Raw genomic sequence first — 18,981 nt, 5'->3', positions numbered from 1 at the left:
TTAGTAGACTGGTTTTATATTGTCAGAGAGGATACAGAGCACCAGAATATGACATTTAAAAACTGAAAAGAAACAGCATTAAACTTTTGGATTCAAAAATAAAAAAAAAAGCTGATTGACGTAACATGCTTTTTTTCTGGTTTCACTCTCCTGGATTCCTATGCTGGTACCATATTTTCGTTGATCCAGTCAATGTAGTAAGACAATTGAGTGTAGACACCTAGATGACGAATAGAATGATTGCACGTAAAATGAAAAGTTTTCATAAAACATTTAAGTGCGGTGTAATAACAATTTAATACCAGGATAATCAGCTAGACCACAGCCGCGCCCCCATGAAACAATCCCAAGTTGCTGGACGTTAGCAACATTACCGTCATCAGGGAGAACGAAAAGAGGACCACCAGAGTCTCCCTGGCACGCGTCGAGTCCACCTGTTGAAAATAAAAATTTTAGATTGGGTCTCATTTGCTTATTACATACGTGCGGAGGAGTCTATAGTTACCTGGAGCCCCACCGGCGCACATCATGGATTCTTTGACGGGATCGGTGTTGTATTCGCCGGCATATGCGGCATTGCATTCTTCGTCGGAAACGACGGGAATGTCAACGCTCAATAAAACGTCAGAACGATCACCGCTAGCCTTTTATCATGCAATCAAATATGGAGTAAAAAAAAATGCAATAACGAAACATGAACATATGGTAAATCGTCGTAATCATTACACTGGTTGTTCCCCATCCAGCAACGGTCACATTCAATCCAGGTTCAGGATCAGCAGTTCCAGTGAGTATCAGGTTAATCGGTTGAACTGCTTCGTTGAAGTTTAATTCGTTGAGTTGTCCGCTCAACTAAAAAAATTATATAAAGGAAAACAAACGACGTTGGAGATCAGGACAACAAGTGACATTTACAAATAGTACATGACCACTCGTGTATAACAGTATTGAGCCTTACGTAAATGAGGGCGATGTCATTTTCAAGTGTTATCGGGGAGTAATCGGGATGCATTAAATACGAATCCACATTTGAAATTTGTTCCCAGTCACTCTCATTTGACAAACTATGTTCCCCAGCCACCACTTGGAATATAGTTGCATTTTCGCTAAAATCAAATCAAATGGCAGAATACAGTATATATTACTGTCGCGTAAACGAATCATAACAGAGAATTTTTCACCGACATTGGGACCTAGAATAAAAAAAATATATAAAAAAATACGACCTACTAGTCAATGCAATGAGCAGCGGTGAGAATAGTATTTTCGTCGAGAATTGTGCCAGCGCACGCATGCGTAGACAAAGTCAAAAAGTTGCGCTGCAACGAGACCACAAACGGAAGTGAGTTGGGGACGACTTCCGCACCGCCGACGATTTTGTCCTCCGGGATAAATTGGAATTTGCTGGTGAGGATCACCGAAACGGGCAAACGGGGTAACACCACCCGGTGAGGAGCGCCTTTTATTTGAAGATGTTTTGCGTATGATATGAAGCGTCAAAATCGGATGTAAAATCAGAAAAATTCATCTTACCAAAGGCGCAAGCGACGAAGGTGGCCAGAATAATCAACTTCATTTCGACACTGTGTTTCTCGAGAGGACGAAGCGATCACAATAAAGTCCTATCATTTACAAGGCCAGTTTCGTTTATCACCTATCATTAATCATTGATTGTTATCGGCCAGAACCTTGAGAGGCTTGATGGGAGTGAAACTTGAAAAAACACTCGAATTTGATTGGTTGTTCAGCCATAACGCGACCCTACAGTCCGATTAAATTGTATGCCTTATTAATAGCATGCATATACGCTGCTAAAAAATAATGCATTATTTATTATTGTTTTGATCTAGGATGTCCAGAGATCTGGCAAAGCCGCAGCGGTCAAATAATAATAATTTAAAAAAATGTATGTCTTAACTTTATTTCTCCCAGTTTTATTTAATAGCAGTTATGTGTGATTGTTGCTGTTCTCATTTGTTTTCGTGTAGCGCGAGACTATCATTGAGCGCTATCGCTATCTTGCACAAACATAGATCTCGTCGTTTGTTTATATTTTCGTTTGCTTGATTTTCACGATACCTTATATGGTCATGCAGCCGGGTAGCCCGGATAATAATATTATAAGTTTTTGTGTGTCTAATGTGATCTGGATGATGTCTTGAAAACTCTTCTATGTAGTATTATTATCACCAATAGTATATAGCCTAAATGTCAGCTAGACAGAGCACAAGCTGGTAACGCATCAATCAATCAGTTTTGCAAGCCTGCTTGATTGTATTTGTGTATTTTGCCTTTTAATTCGATTACTAAAAATTACAAATACGACGTTATTACGCATATAGGTTTTATTAATATTTGGTTTTTAATAAAGATGATTGGTCGTCTTGTAGGTCGGCAAGCAGAGTTCAAACTCTGTTGGCGGCTATCCAGTCCAAAAAGTAGGACACCTGAGTGTACACACCTATATGCAAACATAGAATTGGGTGATATCACATGTAACGTTTGACATAAAGCCTATACGTACGTAGATGTGAAAACTTACCAGGAAAGGCAGAAATAGCGCAGCCTCTTCCCCACGAGACGACACCAATCTGCCGTGCTTCAGTAACATTGCCATCCAGAGGGAGTAGGAAGAGAGGTCCGCCAGAATCACCTTGGCAAGAATCAATCCCACCTGAAATGTTTGAACGATCAATTGAGTTGTTTGTCAATTTTTTTTAATTTACAGGCAATAATTGTTGGTGTGAAAATAATCACCGGCCGACATGTCGCCAGCGCAGATCATGGAAGGAAAGACGTCTGGATTTTGTGTAGAGCCGCCATAGGCATAATTGCAAGCGGCATCGTCTACAACTGGGATGTCGACACTGCGCAGTTGGTCGGAAATGACTCCGCCAAGCTGTGCATCACAATTGTAAAAATAGAGGTGTAACCGGGTGTAACTATATACGGTAACTAGAATACTGCAAAATACATTAGTAAGTGTAAGAATCTCACGCTAGTGGTACCCCATCCTGAAACGGTGAGCAAGAGTCCAGACGGAGGGTCAAACTCTTCTGTGGGCGGAGGTAACAAAATAGGCCGAGCAGAAGGGACGCTCAGATCTAAAGGGGACTCCAACTATAACACAAATATTTGCGGATTTGATTGAAAAAAATTAATACATTTATGCGGAGTTGTGTTACGAAGATAAGGGAGATGTCGTTCTCGTAAGTTAAGAAATCGTATCTTTCGTGAACTGTTGTATTGATCACAAAGCGTTTCTGTTCGAGGCCACTTTCCTGGGATAAGCTGTGCTCGCCGGCAACAATGAGCATTGAAGCAGGGTCAACTCTAGATATAAAATGAACGTCAACATACTTTTCCCAATGAATAGCAAACAATTCACAATAAAAAAAGCAAATTACCCTCGGACACAGTGGGCAGCATTGAGGATGGTGCTGTCGTCGAGGATGGAACCACCGCAAGACTGCGAATACTGGCCAGTAGTGCTGCTTAGACGTTGCAGGGAAACCTGGAAGGGAAGAGAGTTGGGTTCCACAACTGCTCCACCGACGATTTTGTCTTCAGGGATGAGCTGGTACTTGCCGCTCATCATGACCGAAGCCGGAAGACGTGGCAATACCATGCGCTTCGGCATGGCTATTACAGTATTTAAATCGGTTTAAGATAATAACAAAAGAAGCAAATTGAAAAATTGAAAACAGCGCAAATTTATGATTCAATTCGACTTTCTGTTTTTATTTACCCAAAGCGAAGGCGAAAAAGGCGGCAAGGACGTTAATCTTCATCTTGGCTTCAAACACTTGGGACTGACAATAATATCGCACCCAACGTTTGATTCGCACTCGTTCTTATCAAGTTTAAAGCTGTGTTTCCACCATTGGTCGGTTGCTTTTTGTCAGCTTAGAGTACTTGGGAGTTACGTTTAATGATTATTTAAAATTATAGCAATAATGAACCACAAATAAATGCCAGTTGTGTGTCATAAACCGTGAAATAATATTTTGAGAACGTAATTTGAAAGATTCAGAAGAGATTTTCATGTTATCGCGTATTATAAAAATTATGTGCGTGTAAAAACCCAAAGCTGTTTTTTATGGACTACTTTTTATACTACTAACTACTAAGGCACTGAGCAACACTGTTTGTATCGGTTAGTTTAAGTTGAGATTATACCTTAGCAAACGTAGACCCCAAGTCATTTTATTGATTTACTTGATTCAATATTGGACACACCGCTAAGCGCCGTTTGCTTATCTAGATTTTGGTTTCTTCATTTGTTTTGATCGAAAATCTAGTTTGCTGTTATAAATGAAACTTGAGCGCTTGATAACAAGCTCAAATAAAACAACAGGAAAACAGAAAAAAAAAACGATATGTCCGAGGATCTGTCTGTGTATACATCCTGCACACAAAAATTGGATCCTTGTTGTCTCCGGCCTCTATTTACGTACAGCAGATAAGCGTAAATAATCAATAAGAGAAAATAAAATAATTCTTAGTGTTTTTTTTTTTTTTTTTATAATTGCCTCTGGTACTATATATATCTAAGATATTGCAAGAACAATCTAGAACAATAATACCCAGGCAATTTAGTTGTATTGTTAGAAAGAAAATGTTAGGTTTGTTAAACTTTAATGTCGAATTCGTTCTGATTATTAAACTCTGTTGGTTGCGATCCAGTCCAAGAAATAAGAAACCTGGGTGTAGACACCTGTGAGAACACGGAAATGAGATGAGCATACATAATTCTTCATTAAGGTAAACGCTGCAAGTGAAGTTACCAGGGTAACCAGCTAGGGCGCAGCCCTGGCCCCAGGAGACGATTCCGTGTTGGACGGCGCTGGCACCAGTTCCGGTGAAGAGTGGGCCGCCAGAGTCACCTTGGCAGGAGTCGATTCCACCTAACAATATTTACAGAATGGAGCAAGTTAGGTCATTGGCATTATGTGAGTGTAAAAAATAAGTGATCTAAAAAATATATTGAAAGTTGGAAGAAAATGTAATTACCGTTGGAAATGTCACCAGCACAGAGCATTGAAGGGACAACTGCCGGCCTTTGGGCGGTGCCACCATAAGCAGCATCACAATCAGCGTCGGACACGACTGGAACGTCCACGCTACGGAGCAGGTCAGAAATGCTGCCGCCGGACTGTGTCGCACAGCAAACGAGAACAAACAAAAACACATAAGCATCAGTAAATTTATCGAATGAACCGATAGTGTTATTTCTTACGCTGGTGGTTCCCCATCCGGAAACGGTGACAATGGTTCCTGCGGGAGGGTCCAATTCGGAAGTGGGAGGTGGTAGGGTGACAGGCTGGGCAGAAGGAACACTCAGGTCCAATGGAGCGTCCATCTGCGCCAAGACGATACAGATCACGTGCACAAATAAATAACAAAAGCCAAATTAGTTAATTAATTCTTAAAGGAAAAATTTGTCGTGAATGACTTACGAAAATCAGGGCTATGTCGTTCTCAAATGTTTGTCTTGATAAGAGACGATAGGACAAAAGGTGTTTCCATTAGTGAAGTGTAAAGTCGTAGTTAATGGAGAACAGTATTTTTTTAAAATACTTACTCAATATAATTCTCATGCATCTTATAGCTAACGACGTTTCTGTTCTGTTCGAGGCCACTGTCCTGGGATAAACTATGTTCACCAGCAACGACGCGCAAAACATCAACATTCGCACTTTTGAAAAGAAGAATAGAAAAAAAATAATGTTATTGAATGCTATGTCGCATTAGCGGATCTTTTGCTAAAAACTCACTACATAACGCAATGGGCTGCATCGATGATAACGTTTTCATCGAGGATGGAGCCACCGCATGACTGGGAATAGGAGCCGGTGCCACTGCGACGTTGCAGGGAAACCTGAAAGGGGAGTGAGTTGGGTGCCACAACTGTTCCTCCGACGATTTTGTCTTCGGGGATGAGCTGGTACTTGCCGCTCAGGATGACCGAAGCCGGAAGACGTGGCAGTACCATGCGCTTTGGCATAGCTTTTTACGCCGGGCGCATCAACGAATTATAGTCAAATACCGTTTTCATTGGGAAGTTCTATTTCTAATAAAAATAAGTTTCTTACCCATAGCGCAGGCGAAAAGGGCGGCAAGAATGACAATCTTCATTTTGGCTTGAAACAGCTGTATTAGGACTGATGAATCTTAATTGGCGGCTCTGTTCTATTTTATACCCTTAGAGTATCCTGTTCTTATCGATCAAATCTGGTGACGTTGGAAAAAAATCATTTATGATTTTTTATCATTGGTTAGTGTTGTCGTTTTCTTACCTAACTTATTCAGATTTCATAGTCCATTGACAAATATATTAGAATCCGGGTACAGCAGTTAATTGCTTTCAACTAAATCCGAATTGTGCTCAGTTAAATTTTTGTTTATTGAAAAGTGTATGAAAAAAAGTCCAACTGGTGTTAACTAGTTGCAATAAAGTTTGTTGTTTGCTTTTTAAATATTTTAAGCATATAATAAGCAACAATGTTCATTTAATTGATAAGAGGCGGATATTGATGCGGTATAAATTAAAGTCGTTTCGATGAGGGAAGACACTTGTGTCCAGTTTCTCAGAGAAATTCACAACCGAGATGAATAAGATCATCCTTCTAGCCGCTCTCTTTGCCTGCGCTTATGGTAAGAACCTCTTTCTGCTTAAATCTCTCATTTCACACGCCATTGTCGTTCAAACTGTATAGCTAATTCTAGTGAAATATTAACAAGTGATACACAAATACACTTTAATTAACAAGTGAAATGTCTTGATTTAAAAAGCCGCTCCCCAGCGCATGGTGCTTCCCCGTCTGCCCGCTAAGGTCATCCTGAACGGCAAATACCAGCTCATCCCCGAGGATAAAATCGTCGGAGGTAGCGAAGTCGCCCCCAACTCTTTGCCTTTCCAGATTTCGCTGCAACGTCGCAGCTTCGGTGGCTTCTCGCAATCATGCGGTGGCTCCATTCTCAACGAAAACACCATCCTCGATGCTGCCCATTGCGTCGACGGGTAAATTGCCATTGATTCAGTTTTCTTTTGGTAATCGCGACAGATTCAAAAATTTCCTTCCCGCCTTTACAGAGTCACTGATCTGACCGTTTTCCGGGTAGTTGCCGGCGAACACAGCTTGTCCGTCGTCAGTGGTTTGGAACAGAATCGTGACGTTAGTGGATACTTGATGCATCCCGACTACGATAAAAGGTATAACTGGATTTTTCGTTAGCCATGAGATTTATTTAAACCTTATTTGATACATCTATTCTTTGGTTTGGAATCATTTCATGGTTGAAACAGCACCTCGTCCAACGACATCGCCCTTATCTACGTAGTAACCATTATTGAATTGATTACATGGGTCCGATCTGTACTCATCATGATGTGTTCTGATTGTCAATTTATTTGGCTTCACCTCTGGACTTGAGCGTTCCATCGGCAAAGGCAGTCAACATGCCACCACCGACCTCAGAATTCGACCCACCCGCTGGCACCATTACCACTGTTTCCGGATGGGGAACTACCTCCGTAATAATTCACTCCCATTATATACCGCATAGACCGAAATTAATATTAAATATTATATGCACAGTCTGGAGGCAGCATTTCCAACGTGCTCTTGAGCGTTGATGTCCCCATCGTTTCCGATTCCGACTGCAATGCCACATATGTCGGAGTTTTCGACCCTAACCCAATCTTCCCTTCCGTGTTGTGCGCTGGCGGTCCTGTCAGTTAACACTCATTTAGACTTCGACTTTTTACAAACAAAAAACAGTAGGCCTATAAAACGGACATTTTTCGTTGTTTTCCATATTAGGTGGTGTCGATTCTTGCCAAGATGACTCTGGGGGCCCACTTTTCACTGGTATCGGAGCTGATGCTGTCCAGCACGGAGTTGTTTCATTCGGTTCAGCAGGAGGCTGGGCTTTGGCTGATTACCCTGTTGTCTACACCCAAGTGTCATACTTCCTTGACTGGATAAAAAGACCAATGATTTCTGACCATTATTATAATCCCGCGCAATTTTTGGTGTTATGTTCGGTTATGTTCTTTTCTGCCATTATTATATTGCATCACGATTAGAAGAGATGAATTCGTTTCAAGAATATTGAAATTCTTATAGCTCAATTCTATAGTAGTTTTGAAAATTGTGTAGCTCAATGTATTTACTAATACGGACAAGAAACAATTTTTCCATATATATTTTTTTTTATTGTGAATAGTGGCGACAAAAAAATCGTCAATGGAGGTGAAGTTTTCCTTATTATTTGCCGTTCGTGGTAACAATCCAGACCAAAACTGCGCAAAACTGGTAACATGGTAATAACAAACGACGGAAATGTACAGAATCTCAGTTAGGACGTTGAAATGTAATTGTGCAATTCCCATTTCAGTTTACGTCATATTTACGCATCTTTGTACTGGTTTTATCCTCATTGAATCGACCATCTTGAACTCTACTGGTTGCGTCGCTAAGTAGGTTATTTTTTTATTTTTATTGTATGGTATAGTTTAGGTAATCAAAATAATTAATTGCAATTTCTTTATTTCATAACGCAATGGATATATGAATGCAGCTATCCACTCCTTTGGTCTACACATCCAAAGTGGCGCCTGTCGTTCTCCCACCACCACTTTCGGAATTGAATCCACCAGCCGGACTAACTATTGCTGGTTGGGGAGACACAGTCGTAAGCACATTATAAATACATAACAGTATAATACATGACAACCTATACTTCCGTGAACGTGAACGCTGCATCGGCACTAAATATTTTCTATTGTGTTGTATGCAGGAAGTAAATGGAACCGGTTCGGATGTACTTATCAGCGCAACCGTACCAATCGTCGCTGAAGACGTTTGCAACCTTGCTTATGGAGACAATGAGAACAGCACTTTTGTATTCCCAGACCTGATTTGTTCTGGAAATGATACGTAGAATTTTGTTTTTTATCTCTTATAAATAGTAACTACCGTAGTCCAATGAGTTCTGGTTTGCTTTGAGAACTTTTGAAATCAGAATTTTATTACGTTGCAGGCTACACATCTTGTCAATATATTTTAACTTTTCTGAATCAGCAATTAGTTAACGCTGACGCATGCAACCGTGACTTAGGTGGTCCACTCTTCACTGGAACTGGAGCTGAGGCTGTAATTCACGGGATCATTTCTTGTAATCCAATACCCCGGGGTATTGGATGTAGAGCGTTCAGCTACCCGGGTAAATACGGTATAAGCTGAAAACCTCTTTTTGAAAATAATTAGGTAATTTTTTTTTAATGCCACGGACGTAAACACTTTCATCTGCATTTTTTACAGCTTAATCAACTAATAAATCTACGTTTAATCATGGGTTTAATATTCAATCTTGTTTATATTTATCCGATTTTTATTTGTCATTTTCCAGGCGTTTATTCCGGAATGAGCCCAGTTTAAATAAGCGTCCGAAAAATTAATACGAGGATGTAATTAGACTTTCAGTTAAAGGAAACACAATCTTACGCTAGTGATTTCCCATCCGGAAACGGTAACGATGGCTCCTGTGGGAATTACCAGTTCGGTGTTAGAACTTAGAAGGAGGCAAGACGACGGGCTGGGCAGAAGGAACGCTCAAGTCTAATGGAGCGTCAAACTGCACAAGATAACACGAAATTAGTAAACACTTTTCTTATAAATCATAGCAAAATGGTCGACACTGCGACCTCAATTATAGCATTACGCAAAATAAAAAAAAAACTTACGAAAATCAGGGAGATGTCGTTTTCCAAAGTCAATGGCCTATTTAATAAAGGAAATAAAATAAGACAGCACTTTAAGTATTTAGTTATTCGCAACAAAATTGTTTAATTAAAATCTGTGTCATCGTTGTCCTACTTTTTAATTCCAGTTTAAGATCATTGAGATCGATTGAGTGATTTATAATTGACTCGTCAACAGGTAAAATTTCTATTAGTGCTCATCGCTTTTCCATGAGTTTGTTTCTATAGCATAAAGTTAAAGAAACTTTTAAAACTTTTAAAGGGTGTAATTATACCAATGAAACCAAACTTTTTTATTGAGAACAATGTAATGAAGGTCATTTATTTTTGTCAAGAACGGATAATGTCATTTACTGAATAACCAATGGACCAATGGTACTCCTTATTTCGTATTAACTTAATTCATATTGGTATTTAGTAACTGATTAAATAAAAAGAGTAATTGTTTTGTGATTCTCAGGTAGAGAAATATTTACAAGTCTTAAATTGAATGTGGAGCATTTGAGGTAGAATTTCGTCACGGCCTTGAGAATGACGTGTAGCTCCTTCATCGATTTTTGTGTGTGCGTGTCAGACGTAAGATCCGTATAGTCACCTACAATGATTGACGAGCCATAATAGATACTGCTTATCGTGGTACAGACTTTCTGTTTGTTTTGATCGAAAGGTCTTTAGTTTCCAGCACCAATTGCTGTACTTAACTCGTACTTGCTTTGATAAATCTGTCACTGTTATTTAGTACAAAAAAGCGTCTAGGAAAAAAATCTTTGCTATTTCCTAACTTATACTGCAAACAATAAGTGCGTCAAGATGCAGCTATACATGACTATACAATTCGACCTAAGTTAAGACATCAGCACAGTATACATGATTTTGATTTATTTCTACGTTGGGATTTTCAATAGGGCAACATAAGAAATCAGTCTAGATAATATTCGTTTGTAATAAAGTAAAAAACAAAACAAAACAAAAATATTCATGTTCGCCTCACCCTTTAGAGTATATACAACCGCTTGTCGTTATTTAATAAAACCCATATTATTTTGTAAATTCATGAAACAAACCAAAAACAAACAAACAAAACAAAACATTAAGACACCCAGGGATCGTTAAATTAACAATACTAACTGTTTTTTAGCCCAAATGCGTTTTATTTCTCGTTGTTAGTTACAAGTTACTGTTGTGGGCTCGAAAAAATTTCAATGCTTTAAGAGGAAGGATTTTTTGGGAAATTTTCGTATTGAATTCATTGGGTTTAAACTCTGTTTGCGGAAATCCAGTCCAAGAAGAAAGACACCTGAGTGTAGACACCTGCACGTAGGGAGAAAAACACAAAATAGTTTTTAAACATGCTGAAGTACTATACAATCCAATTGACCTGACATGCATGGCTTGTGTCTCATGTTGCAAATAAAGACATAAATTAGTTTTTGCTAGATGAAAATTAACATACCAGGGTAGCCAGCAAGAGCGCATCCCTGGCCCCAAGACACGATTCCGTGTTGGACGGCAGTTGAGCCAGAGCCAGTGAAGAGCGGGCCGCCAGAGTCACCTTGGCAAGAGTCGATTCCACCTAAAATATCGATAGAATGACACAAGTTAAGTCGTTGAAATATCTTATTAGGTCCATAAGTGAAAATATCAATCAGATTACCGTCAGAAATGTCACCAGCACAGAGCATCGAAGGCAAAACTGCTGGCCTTTGGGCGGTGCCACCATAAGCAGCATCACAATCAGCGTCGGACACGACTGGAACGTCCACACTACGGAGCAGGTCAGAAATGCTGCCGCCGGACTGCAGTCACCAACAAGAAGAACGAAAACACATAAGCATCAGTAAATTTATCGAATGAACCGACAATGTTATTTCTTACGCTAGTGGTTCCCCATCCGGAAACGGTGACAACGGTTCCTGCAGGAGGGTCCAATTCGGAAGTGGGAGGTGGCAAGTTAACGGGTTGAGCGGAGGCAACGCTCAGGTCCAAAGGAGCGTCCATCTGCGCCAAGACGATACAAATGAAGTGCACAAATTAATCTCAAATGCCATCCGTTTTTAACAACGGACAAATGTGTCTTGAATGACTTACAAAAATTAGGGCTATGTCGTTCTCAAATGTTTGGCTTGATAAGAGATAGGAAATGTGTTTCTATTAGCAAAGTCTAATGTCTTAGGTAAAAGATATTAAAATTGATAAAAAATTACGCATCATAATTCTCATGGATGGTGTAGCTAACGACGTTTCTGTTCTGTTCCAGGCCACTGTCCTGGGACAAACTATGTTCACCAGCAACGACGCGCAAAACGTCAACATTTGCACTTTTGAGAGATAGATTAAAAAAAGAAAAAAGAAAAGCAAAAAATTAGCGAATGTTTATATTGCCTTAGCGCATCTTTTACTAATAATAAGCGTTTACTTTCTAACGCAATGGGCAGCGTCAATGATGACGTTGGCGTCGAGGATGGAACCACCGCACGACTGGGAATAGGAGCCGGTGCCACTGCGACGTTGCAGGGAAACCTGAAAGGGAAGCGAGTTGGGTGCCACAACTGTTCCTCCGACGATTTTGTCTTCGGGTATGAGCTGGTACTTGCCGCTCAGGATGACCGAAGCGGGCAGACGGGGCAGCACCATGCGCTTTGGCATAGCTTTTTACGCAGGCGCGTCAATGAATTATTTAGAGTCACACACACAATTGTCATGGGAGTGTTGTGTTTCTAGTAAAAATGAGTTTCTTACCCAGAGCGCAGGCGAAGAGAGCCGCAAGAACGATGATCTTCATGGTTTCTTAAAAATGACGATGAGGAACTGATGAAAATGGGACCTACGACACCGTTCGCATTTATACTTGCGTTGTCGCAATCTTATCAACTGAATTGAAGTACGTATTGTTCACAATTTATCACTGTTCTTTATTTGGGTAGTTAAAAACTTCAAGTACGTTCAGGTTTGATTGACGTGTTTTCTTTCTGTAGGTGCATACATAACGTTTATAAATAATTCTGAAAAAGATAAAAGAATTATTAAACAATAGTACTAATAAAAACATCCTGATTTGACTGAATTCACATCGAAATTTCATTTACATTGTCATCGGATCAAGGCATCAAGCCATTAGCAATTCAGCTTATCCATAAAAAGACCCGTGTTCGATTCCTTGCTCCTCCAACTGTGTATAAATTGTAATTTTATTCATCCCGATTTGCATTTGCATTTCTGCTCCCTCTTCGTGAATCTCCTTTATAGGGTACTCAATTCAATATAAAGGCCAAGAATGCAGCGCAATTATAAGCGAACGTGTGCCCCGTTCAGCAGACACCGCTCTTCAAAATACCCACCCACTTTCAATTTTGTTTAAAACTTTATGGCTTCACTAGTGTATGAGTAATATCAGTAAAATACAGTATCGGTTAAAACGGCATAAGAATGGAAATCTTATTATAAAGAACTTTTTTTTTGGCTAATTTTCTTTTCATTTTTTGAATGGCAGGGTAGAACTGAAAAGGCAAACTCGTCTTAGACTCGACACGTCCCTATCTGCAACCCATTTTGGCTGTGATAACTTATCATTGATTTGAATGTTCAGCGCCACACCTCGCTTAACGTATAGCCTTTAAACTATACAAGCTATAATATTAATATAAGGATCAGATTCAGCATGATAAAAAAACAAACAGATTTTGCGTGTGTCCATAAATTTATTTTTCTTTTGGTACTTGGTTGGTAACAGTGTACATTCAGAGCAAAGGTGTTATTAGAATATAAATTGGAACTAACGCAGTGGGAATGCTTTAAAGGGGAAGGTAAATTCGGACATATTGGTTCATCAATTAAGTTTAAACTCGGTTAGTAGCGATCCAGTCCAAGAAGAAAGACACCTGAGTGTAGACACCTGTAAAGGTAAACGGAAAGTATGATTATATGAGAAATAAAATATGAGTAATAGGCAGATTAAACAGGCAACTACGCTATTTCTACTACGTACCAGGGTAGCCAGCAAGAGCGCATCCCTGACCCCAGGAGACGATTCCGTGTTGGACGGCGCTGGCACCAGTGCCGGTGAAGAGGGGGCCGCCAGAGTCACCCTGGCAAGAGTCGATTCCACCTAAAGGAAACGAGTACCAGTCAGAACAATTCGAAAATGTGGCCCAGTTAGCCTTTGGCAAAATAATAGGTATTTTTCGTCAAAAATGTATTTCGTTTACCGTTGGAGATATCTCCGGCGCACAACATGGATGGGTAAACTTCGGGGCTGGCAGCGGTACCACCATAGGCGCGGTTGCAAGCATCATCATCGACAACTGGAACATCGACGCTGCGCAGTTGGTCGGAGATGACACCACCAGACTAAATCACACCAACGAAAATGTAAATGCGAGAACCAAGTTTAACATATGCAAGGAAAGACATCTTACGCTGGTGGTTCCCCATCCGGAAACGGTGACGATGGTTCCTGCGGGAGGGTCCAATTCGGAAGTGGGGGGTGGCAGAACGACGGCCTTGGCCTCGGCTACGCTCAAGTCCAATGGAGCATCCAACTAAACAAAATCAACAAGGAAATGAGTAAGATATAGGGAACGATGGGAAGAGAAAGAAGAAATTATTGTTACTTACGAAGAGCAGAGCGATGTCATTCTCAAAAGTCAATGGCCTATTTTATAAACGAAATGAAATAACGACAACACTTTAAGTATTTAGTCATTTGCAACAGAATTGTTTCATTGAAATTTCGAATAGGGCGTTACTTGTAGTCCTCGTGCATGACGAAGCGAGTAACGCCACGGTTCTGTTCGAGACCGCTGTCGGTCCTCAGGCTGTGCTCACCGGCGACGACACGGAAAATGGTCAAATCAGTGACTCTGTGAATGAAACGTTACCAACCGAGGCTTTTAGTTTAGCTCTGCGCATTTTGAAAAATGATTTTGAAATTTAGAAGTCAAGTGACAACTATTATACCCGCGGACGCAATGGGCAGCATCGATGATAACGTTTTCATCGAGGATGGAACCACCGCACGACTGGGAATAGGAGCCAACGCCACTGCGACGTTGCAGAGAAACCTGGAAAGGGAGTGAGTTAGGCTCCACAACAGCTCCTCCGACGATTTTGTTCTCGGGGATGAGCTGGTATTTGCCCTTCATGATGACCGAAGCCGGAAGGCGGGGCAAAACCATACGCTTGGGCATAGCTAAAAGGATTCACCAATGATAGGAACAGTTCATTACCGGTATATTTAGACTCAATATATAAAGCAACATTATATTTATGCTCAATATAATGTAAAGCAATTAACTGCTGAATTACGGTAGAAGTTTTTGATTTAGAAAAAAATGTTTTGAGAATCAATTGGTTACCCATAGCGCAGGCGAAAAGGGCGGCAAGAATGACAATCTTCATTTTGGCTTGAAACAGCTGTATTAGGACTGATGAAACTTAATTGCCGGCTCTGTTCCCTTTTATACCCTTAGGGTATCCTGTTCTTATCAATCAAGTCTGGTGACGTGGGAAAAAATCGTATGGTATTGTATCATTGGTTACTGATGTTGTTTTCTTACCTAACTAATTCAGATTTCATAGTCCGTATGTCCATTTTTCTGACAAACATGTAGAATCCGGTTACAGAGAGATGGTTACAGTTGATTTTATTAAATTAAATTTTAATATTGCTTGACGCGATACAAAAAATTGTAAATTTTGGGTTCACATTTATATAATTTAGATCTTTTAGATTATTTTAGGCTTATTAACATTTCAACATATCGTTTTGCATAACTTTTTATAAAGACTGCTAGTTTGTTTTCTGTCGTATTACTTATATACTTTTTACGTATTTTAGTGAAACCTTGAGTGTTTTTCCCACTCTAATTTGTTTTTGATTTGTAAGTATTGTAACATTAAAAGTCCTACTGTAAGGCTGTAAGCTGATAAATTTCCAGCCCATAATAGTTTATTATTACACATAAGATATGTTTTTTATCAGTTCATCCCGTATTATTTGATATTGGCTGCCAATCATCTGTTTCTGACTGACTGTTTGTTCTTTCTGAATTTTTCATCATACGATAGTTCATATAGTGTGCCATCCCGAATGTTCGACAGGTAAACAATTTCAAAATCTATTTACAAAAGGCCATCAACACGTGACCTGTATATGCATTTAATATTTCGACACAGTTAAGGAGATAAAGTGCAAATGTAGATTATTGATAAATATCTAGTTATGTGCATGAAAAAAAAAACAGGATTTTTCATCAAATTTATACGCGACCCAATAAGTCACAATCAAAATTATTTCCATTTCTCCTACTTCAACCACTATTTTAGGCCCAAAGCAAAGGCAACGGAAGTCAATGACTTTTCTTGTATAAAAAAATGAAGCGTATAACAAACACACGCTTTTTTTTTAATGATACATTGAATTTTTTTAAGAGTTTGGTAAAGCTTTTTATTGGAATTGGAAAAAAAAACCAAAACATAACTTTTGCAGATTTATTTCGTTTTGGTAACCAAAATTTCAATCAAATACTTTTTTTTTTCAAGAAAATGCGTCAATACGAACTGGATATTAAAGCCCGTGATTTTGTTAGAGCTTAAAAAATGACAGAGCTTTTTTCTTTAACCCCTGGCAGCGGCGATCCAGTCAAGGAAGTACGACACCTGGGTGTAGACACCTGGCAAATCAAACAATATACATGAAATTAGGAATAAGTAATTAAACGCCAAAATAGTGAACTAGGTGAATTCAATAATTTACCGGGGAATCGGGCAAGAGCGCAGCCCTGACCCCAGGAGACGATTCCGTGTTGGACGGCTGTTTCACCAGTGCCGGTGAAGAGGGGACCGCCAGAGTCACCTTGGCAAGAGTCGATGCCACCTATAAGCAACACAATTTGAAAATTTCTTTTAAAATTTCTTGCCTTGCAAGTATTTTCTTTTTAAAAGATTAATTTTAATTAATAAAGTAATATTACCGTTGGCGGTGTCACCAGCGCACATCATGGAAGGAAAAACGGATGGGGATGAGGCGGTACCTGAAGACAAAAAAAAAAAACTTAAATCTTAACAAACAGTTTCTTTTCATTTCGTTTTTCTTGGTTCGCAAACCTCCGTAAGCAGAATCGCAATCAGCATCGGAAACAACTGGGATGTCAACACTGCGAAGGACGTCAGAAATGCTTCCGCCTGACTGGAACATTCAAAAAGAGAAAACATTGAAGACTAGCGAAGCTCGGATTTTTCATTGAATACAATCACTCACGCTGGTGGTTCCCCATCCGGAGCAGGTGACAACGGTTCCAGCGGGAGGATCCAATTCAGAAGTAGGGGGTGGCAGAGAAATAGCCTTGGCAGAGGGAACGCTGAGGTCCAACGGAGCGTCCAACTAAAAAAACGACACCATAAAACTTAGCTGAATACAGAAATAGTTTTCGAACAGTATAAACTTTGTTCTTCTCGCTTTTATGAAAAAATTGTAAACGAAACTAAATACTCACGAAAATCAAGGAGATGTCATCCTCGTAGGTGGCGCTGTTGTATCTGGGGTGAGTTGCAACACGGGTGACCAGACGGTTCTGTTCGAGGCCGCTCTCAACGGAAAGGCTGTGCTCACCAGCGACGATGCGCAAATTTGGGATATTAGCTCTGTAATGTTGAAACAATTCAATTAGCATCTATTCTGTCAGCAGGTATACAAGAACACTAGAATCAAAACGAAAGATGTTGTCGTACCCGTCAACGCAGTGGGCAGCATCAAGGATGGTGTTTTCATCGAGGATGGATCCACCGCACGATTGCGAGTAGAGACCAGTGAGGCCTTTGCGCTGGAGGGAAACCTGGAAGGGCAACGAGTTGGGCTCAACTTCAGTTCCACCGACGATCTTGTTGGACGGGATCAACTGGAATTTTCCCTTGGAAATGACCGAAGCCGGAAGGCGGGGCAAAACCATGCGCTGAGGAAGAGCTGCAAAGTTGTTATTTATTAATATAGAATCGTAGTGCGATGCTGTACATTGCAGTTTTGGAGTAAACCAATAAGTGTACTAATTAGCTAACAAAAATGAGCCCAAAAAGACTTACCGCAGGCACAAGCGAACAAAGCGGCTAGAACGAGGAATTTCATCTTGACCAGAAGGTGCTACTGACAAGTGTTGCTGCTGAAATAAGAACTCAATATTTATACCTTCCGAAAGGGGATTTGGTTGGTCGTTATCAGGACAATCCGGATTGTTATTATTTGACCACGTCTTCGCCTTGTGATTGGTTCTTCTGTACGTTCATTTGTTTACAAATAGGGGCTATATTTGCAGTGGGCAGTTATTCTGTCTTAGCACACTTAATATTTCATCGCTATTTTTAACTGGATTATATTGATTATTGTATTGAAGCGTGTGTAATATGACTCGTCATATCCGTGAAGCTATCTGCATCCTGGCTGGATTTCAATCCTGTTTTCAGTTTTATTTAATTTTTTTACTTCGGAAACACAGAATTTTTTGTTTGGTTTCCCTGGGGACTATCAATTTTCAAAACTTATATTTCAGATAGCGCGCGTAAAAATACTTAATAGAAGCATTTACACGCGTTAATCTCCCTCGGTAATCAGCAATTAATCACAAAGAGTCCATATTTACCAACCTTTCATCTTGTCATCGTTACTACTACCGGTAGACAGCACCAAAATAAAATGTGTGGTGTTGTTGATCAAGTAAAATACGTCAAACGCAGGCTTTGATTCAATTAAGCTATGGTTTTTCGTCGTTTTGTTATTGACGTTCAGGATTTAGCGTTGTATGTTCTTCATTTTACATCCGTTTGCGTGACTGCTCCCATTTCAGATACGTAGCAGATAGAAGAGTGATAAGCTATCAGTTAGTGATCTGACTTAGACAGGACTTGAAAAGACCTTTGCGCAGAGCATTGGATCCGCCATAAGTCGTTATACTCCTTTTGTAAACAATTGAAGCTGGAAAATCAGATGTGACGTATTAGCGGCCGTCACTGAGTACCTAAGACTGACAGCATCGAGTGACATGTGGTCGTTTGGTCCAAATAGCGACTTTCAAATGTAATGACCGACATGCGTTGGTAAACTTTATGTTTCAATCCCTATGTAGTTGGGTTGTTCAGTTCACAGGCTTATCATGAAGTTCGTTTGCAAGTGAAAAACCCAAATACTGGTTTACTAGCACTATGAGTTTATGTATCCAAATTTC

At 39.9% G+C, this 18,981-nt stretch overlaps 6 protein-coding genes across 8 annotated transcripts; 1 reads left to right on the top strand and 5 right to left on the bottom strand.

The window, feature by feature from the left end:
- Positions 1 to 1,648, bottom strand: LOC124198310 (trypsin-1-like). The gene is made up of 7 exons (XM_046594128.1): positions 1,534 to 1,648; positions 1,231 to 1,459; positions 959 to 1,106; positions 727 to 852; positions 506 to 644; positions 303 to 434; positions 1 to 220 (listed from the first exon to the last, which is right to left on the bottom strand). Exons 1-7 carry the CDS (start codon positions 1,574 to 1,576, stop codon positions 159 to 161), a joined length of 879 nt encoding a protein of 292 aa, XP_046450084.1. The 5' UTR covers positions 1,577 to 1,648; the 3' UTR covers positions 1 to 158.
- Positions 1,649 to 2,267: 619 nt separating this feature from the next.
- Positions 2,268 to 3,931, bottom strand: LOC124198319 (trypsin-1-like). The gene is made up of 7 exons (XM_046594139.1): positions 3,749 to 3,931; positions 3,408 to 3,642; positions 3,186 to 3,333; positions 2,998 to 3,120; positions 2,758 to 2,899; positions 2,543 to 2,674; positions 2,268 to 2,461 (listed from the first exon to the last, which is right to left on the bottom strand). Exons 1-7 carry the CDS (start codon positions 3,789 to 3,791, stop codon positions 2,406 to 2,408), a joined length of 879 nt encoding a protein of 292 aa, XP_046450095.1. The 5' UTR covers positions 3,792 to 3,931; the 3' UTR covers positions 2,268 to 2,405.
- A 654-nt stretch (positions 3,932 to 4,585) lies between these two features.
- Positions 4,586 to 6,245, bottom strand: LOC124198356 (trypsin-1-like). The gene is made up of 8 exons (XM_046594188.1): positions 6,096 to 6,245; positions 5,778 to 6,009; positions 5,585 to 5,698; positions 5,460 to 5,493; positions 5,240 to 5,362; positions 5,014 to 5,155; positions 4,788 to 4,907; positions 4,586 to 4,717 (listed from the first exon to the last, which is right to left on the bottom strand). Exons 1-8 carry the CDS (start codon positions 6,136 to 6,138, stop codon positions 4,662 to 4,664), a joined length of 864 nt encoding a protein of 287 aa, XP_046450144.1. The 5' UTR covers positions 6,139 to 6,245; the 3' UTR covers positions 4,586 to 4,661.
- Positions 6,246 to 6,548: 303 nt separating this feature from the next.
- On the top strand, positions 6,549 to 8,092 carry LOC124192565 (trypsin-1-like). The gene is made up of 7 exons (XM_046585936.1): positions 6,549 to 6,657; positions 6,796 to 7,024; positions 7,097 to 7,216; positions 7,310 to 7,340; positions 7,415 to 7,537; positions 7,602 to 7,740; positions 7,827 to 8,092. Exons 1-7 carry the CDS (start codon positions 6,612 to 6,614, stop codon positions 8,090 to 8,092), a joined length of 954 nt encoding a protein of 317 aa, XP_046441892.1. The 5' UTR covers positions 6,549 to 6,611.
- A 2,805-nt stretch (positions 8,093 to 10,897) lies between these two features.
- LOC124198327 (trypsin-1-like) lies at positions 10,898 to 15,277 on the bottom strand. Of its 3 annotated transcripts, none has more exons than XM_046594169.1 (8): positions 15,124 to 15,277; positions 12,186 to 12,417; positions 11,974 to 12,087; positions 11,858 to 11,891; positions 11,645 to 11,767; positions 11,424 to 11,565; positions 11,223 to 11,342; positions 10,898 to 11,080 (listed from the first exon to the last, which is right to left on the bottom strand). In XM_046594169.1, the coding sequence occupies exons 1-8, from the start codon at positions 15,164 to 15,166 to the stop codon at positions 11,025 to 11,027; spliced, it is 864 nt and encodes a 287-aa protein (XP_046450125.1). In that variant the 5' UTR covers positions 15,167 to 15,277; the 3' UTR covers positions 10,898 to 11,024. The 3 variants fall into 3 exon arrangements, with proteins under 3 accessions (XP_046450125.1, XP_046450117.1, XP_046450106.1); XM_046594161.1 differs by lacking the exons at positions 11,424 to 11,565; positions 11,645 to 11,767; positions 11,858 to 11,891; positions 11,974 to 12,087; positions 12,186 to 12,417 and adding exons at positions 13,975 to 14,116; positions 14,185 to 14,307; positions 14,384 to 14,420; positions 14,515 to 14,628; positions 14,726 to 14,957 and having other exon boundaries at positions 15,124 to 15,268; XM_046594150.1 differs by lacking the exons at positions 10,898 to 11,080; positions 11,223 to 11,342; positions 11,424 to 11,565; ... (2 more) ...; positions 11,974 to 12,087; positions 12,186 to 12,417 and adding exons at positions 13,448 to 13,661; positions 13,755 to 13,874; positions 13,975 to 14,116; ... (2 more) ...; positions 14,515 to 14,628; positions 14,726 to 14,957 and having other exon boundaries at positions 15,124 to 15,267.
- A 967-nt stretch (positions 15,278 to 16,244) lies between these two features.
- On the bottom strand, positions 16,245 to 18,004 carry LOC124198345 (trypsin-1-like). Its single transcript, XM_046594180.1, has 8 exons — positions 17,846 to 18,004; positions 17,498 to 17,729; positions 17,263 to 17,410; positions 17,028 to 17,150; positions 16,874 to 16,955; positions 16,741 to 16,800; positions 16,524 to 16,643; positions 16,245 to 16,440 (listed from the first exon to the last, which is right to left on the bottom strand). Exons 1-8 carry the CDS (start codon positions 17,886 to 17,888, stop codon positions 16,385 to 16,387), a joined length of 864 nt encoding a protein of 287 aa, XP_046450136.1. The 5' UTR covers positions 17,889 to 18,004; the 3' UTR covers positions 16,245 to 16,384.
- Between the last annotated feature and the right edge of the window lie 977 nt (positions 18,005 to 18,981).

Source organism: Daphnia pulex, chromosome 1 (genome assembly GCF_021134715.1).
Source record: "Daphnia pulex isolate KAP4 chromosome 1, ASM2113471v1".
Lineage (NCBI taxonomy): Eukaryota > Metazoa > Arthropoda > Branchiopoda > Diplostraca > Daphniidae > Daphnia > Daphnia pulex.
The sequence above is the reverse complement of the archived record's forward strand: the minus strand, read 5'-3'. Positions and strand labels throughout refer to the sequence as shown.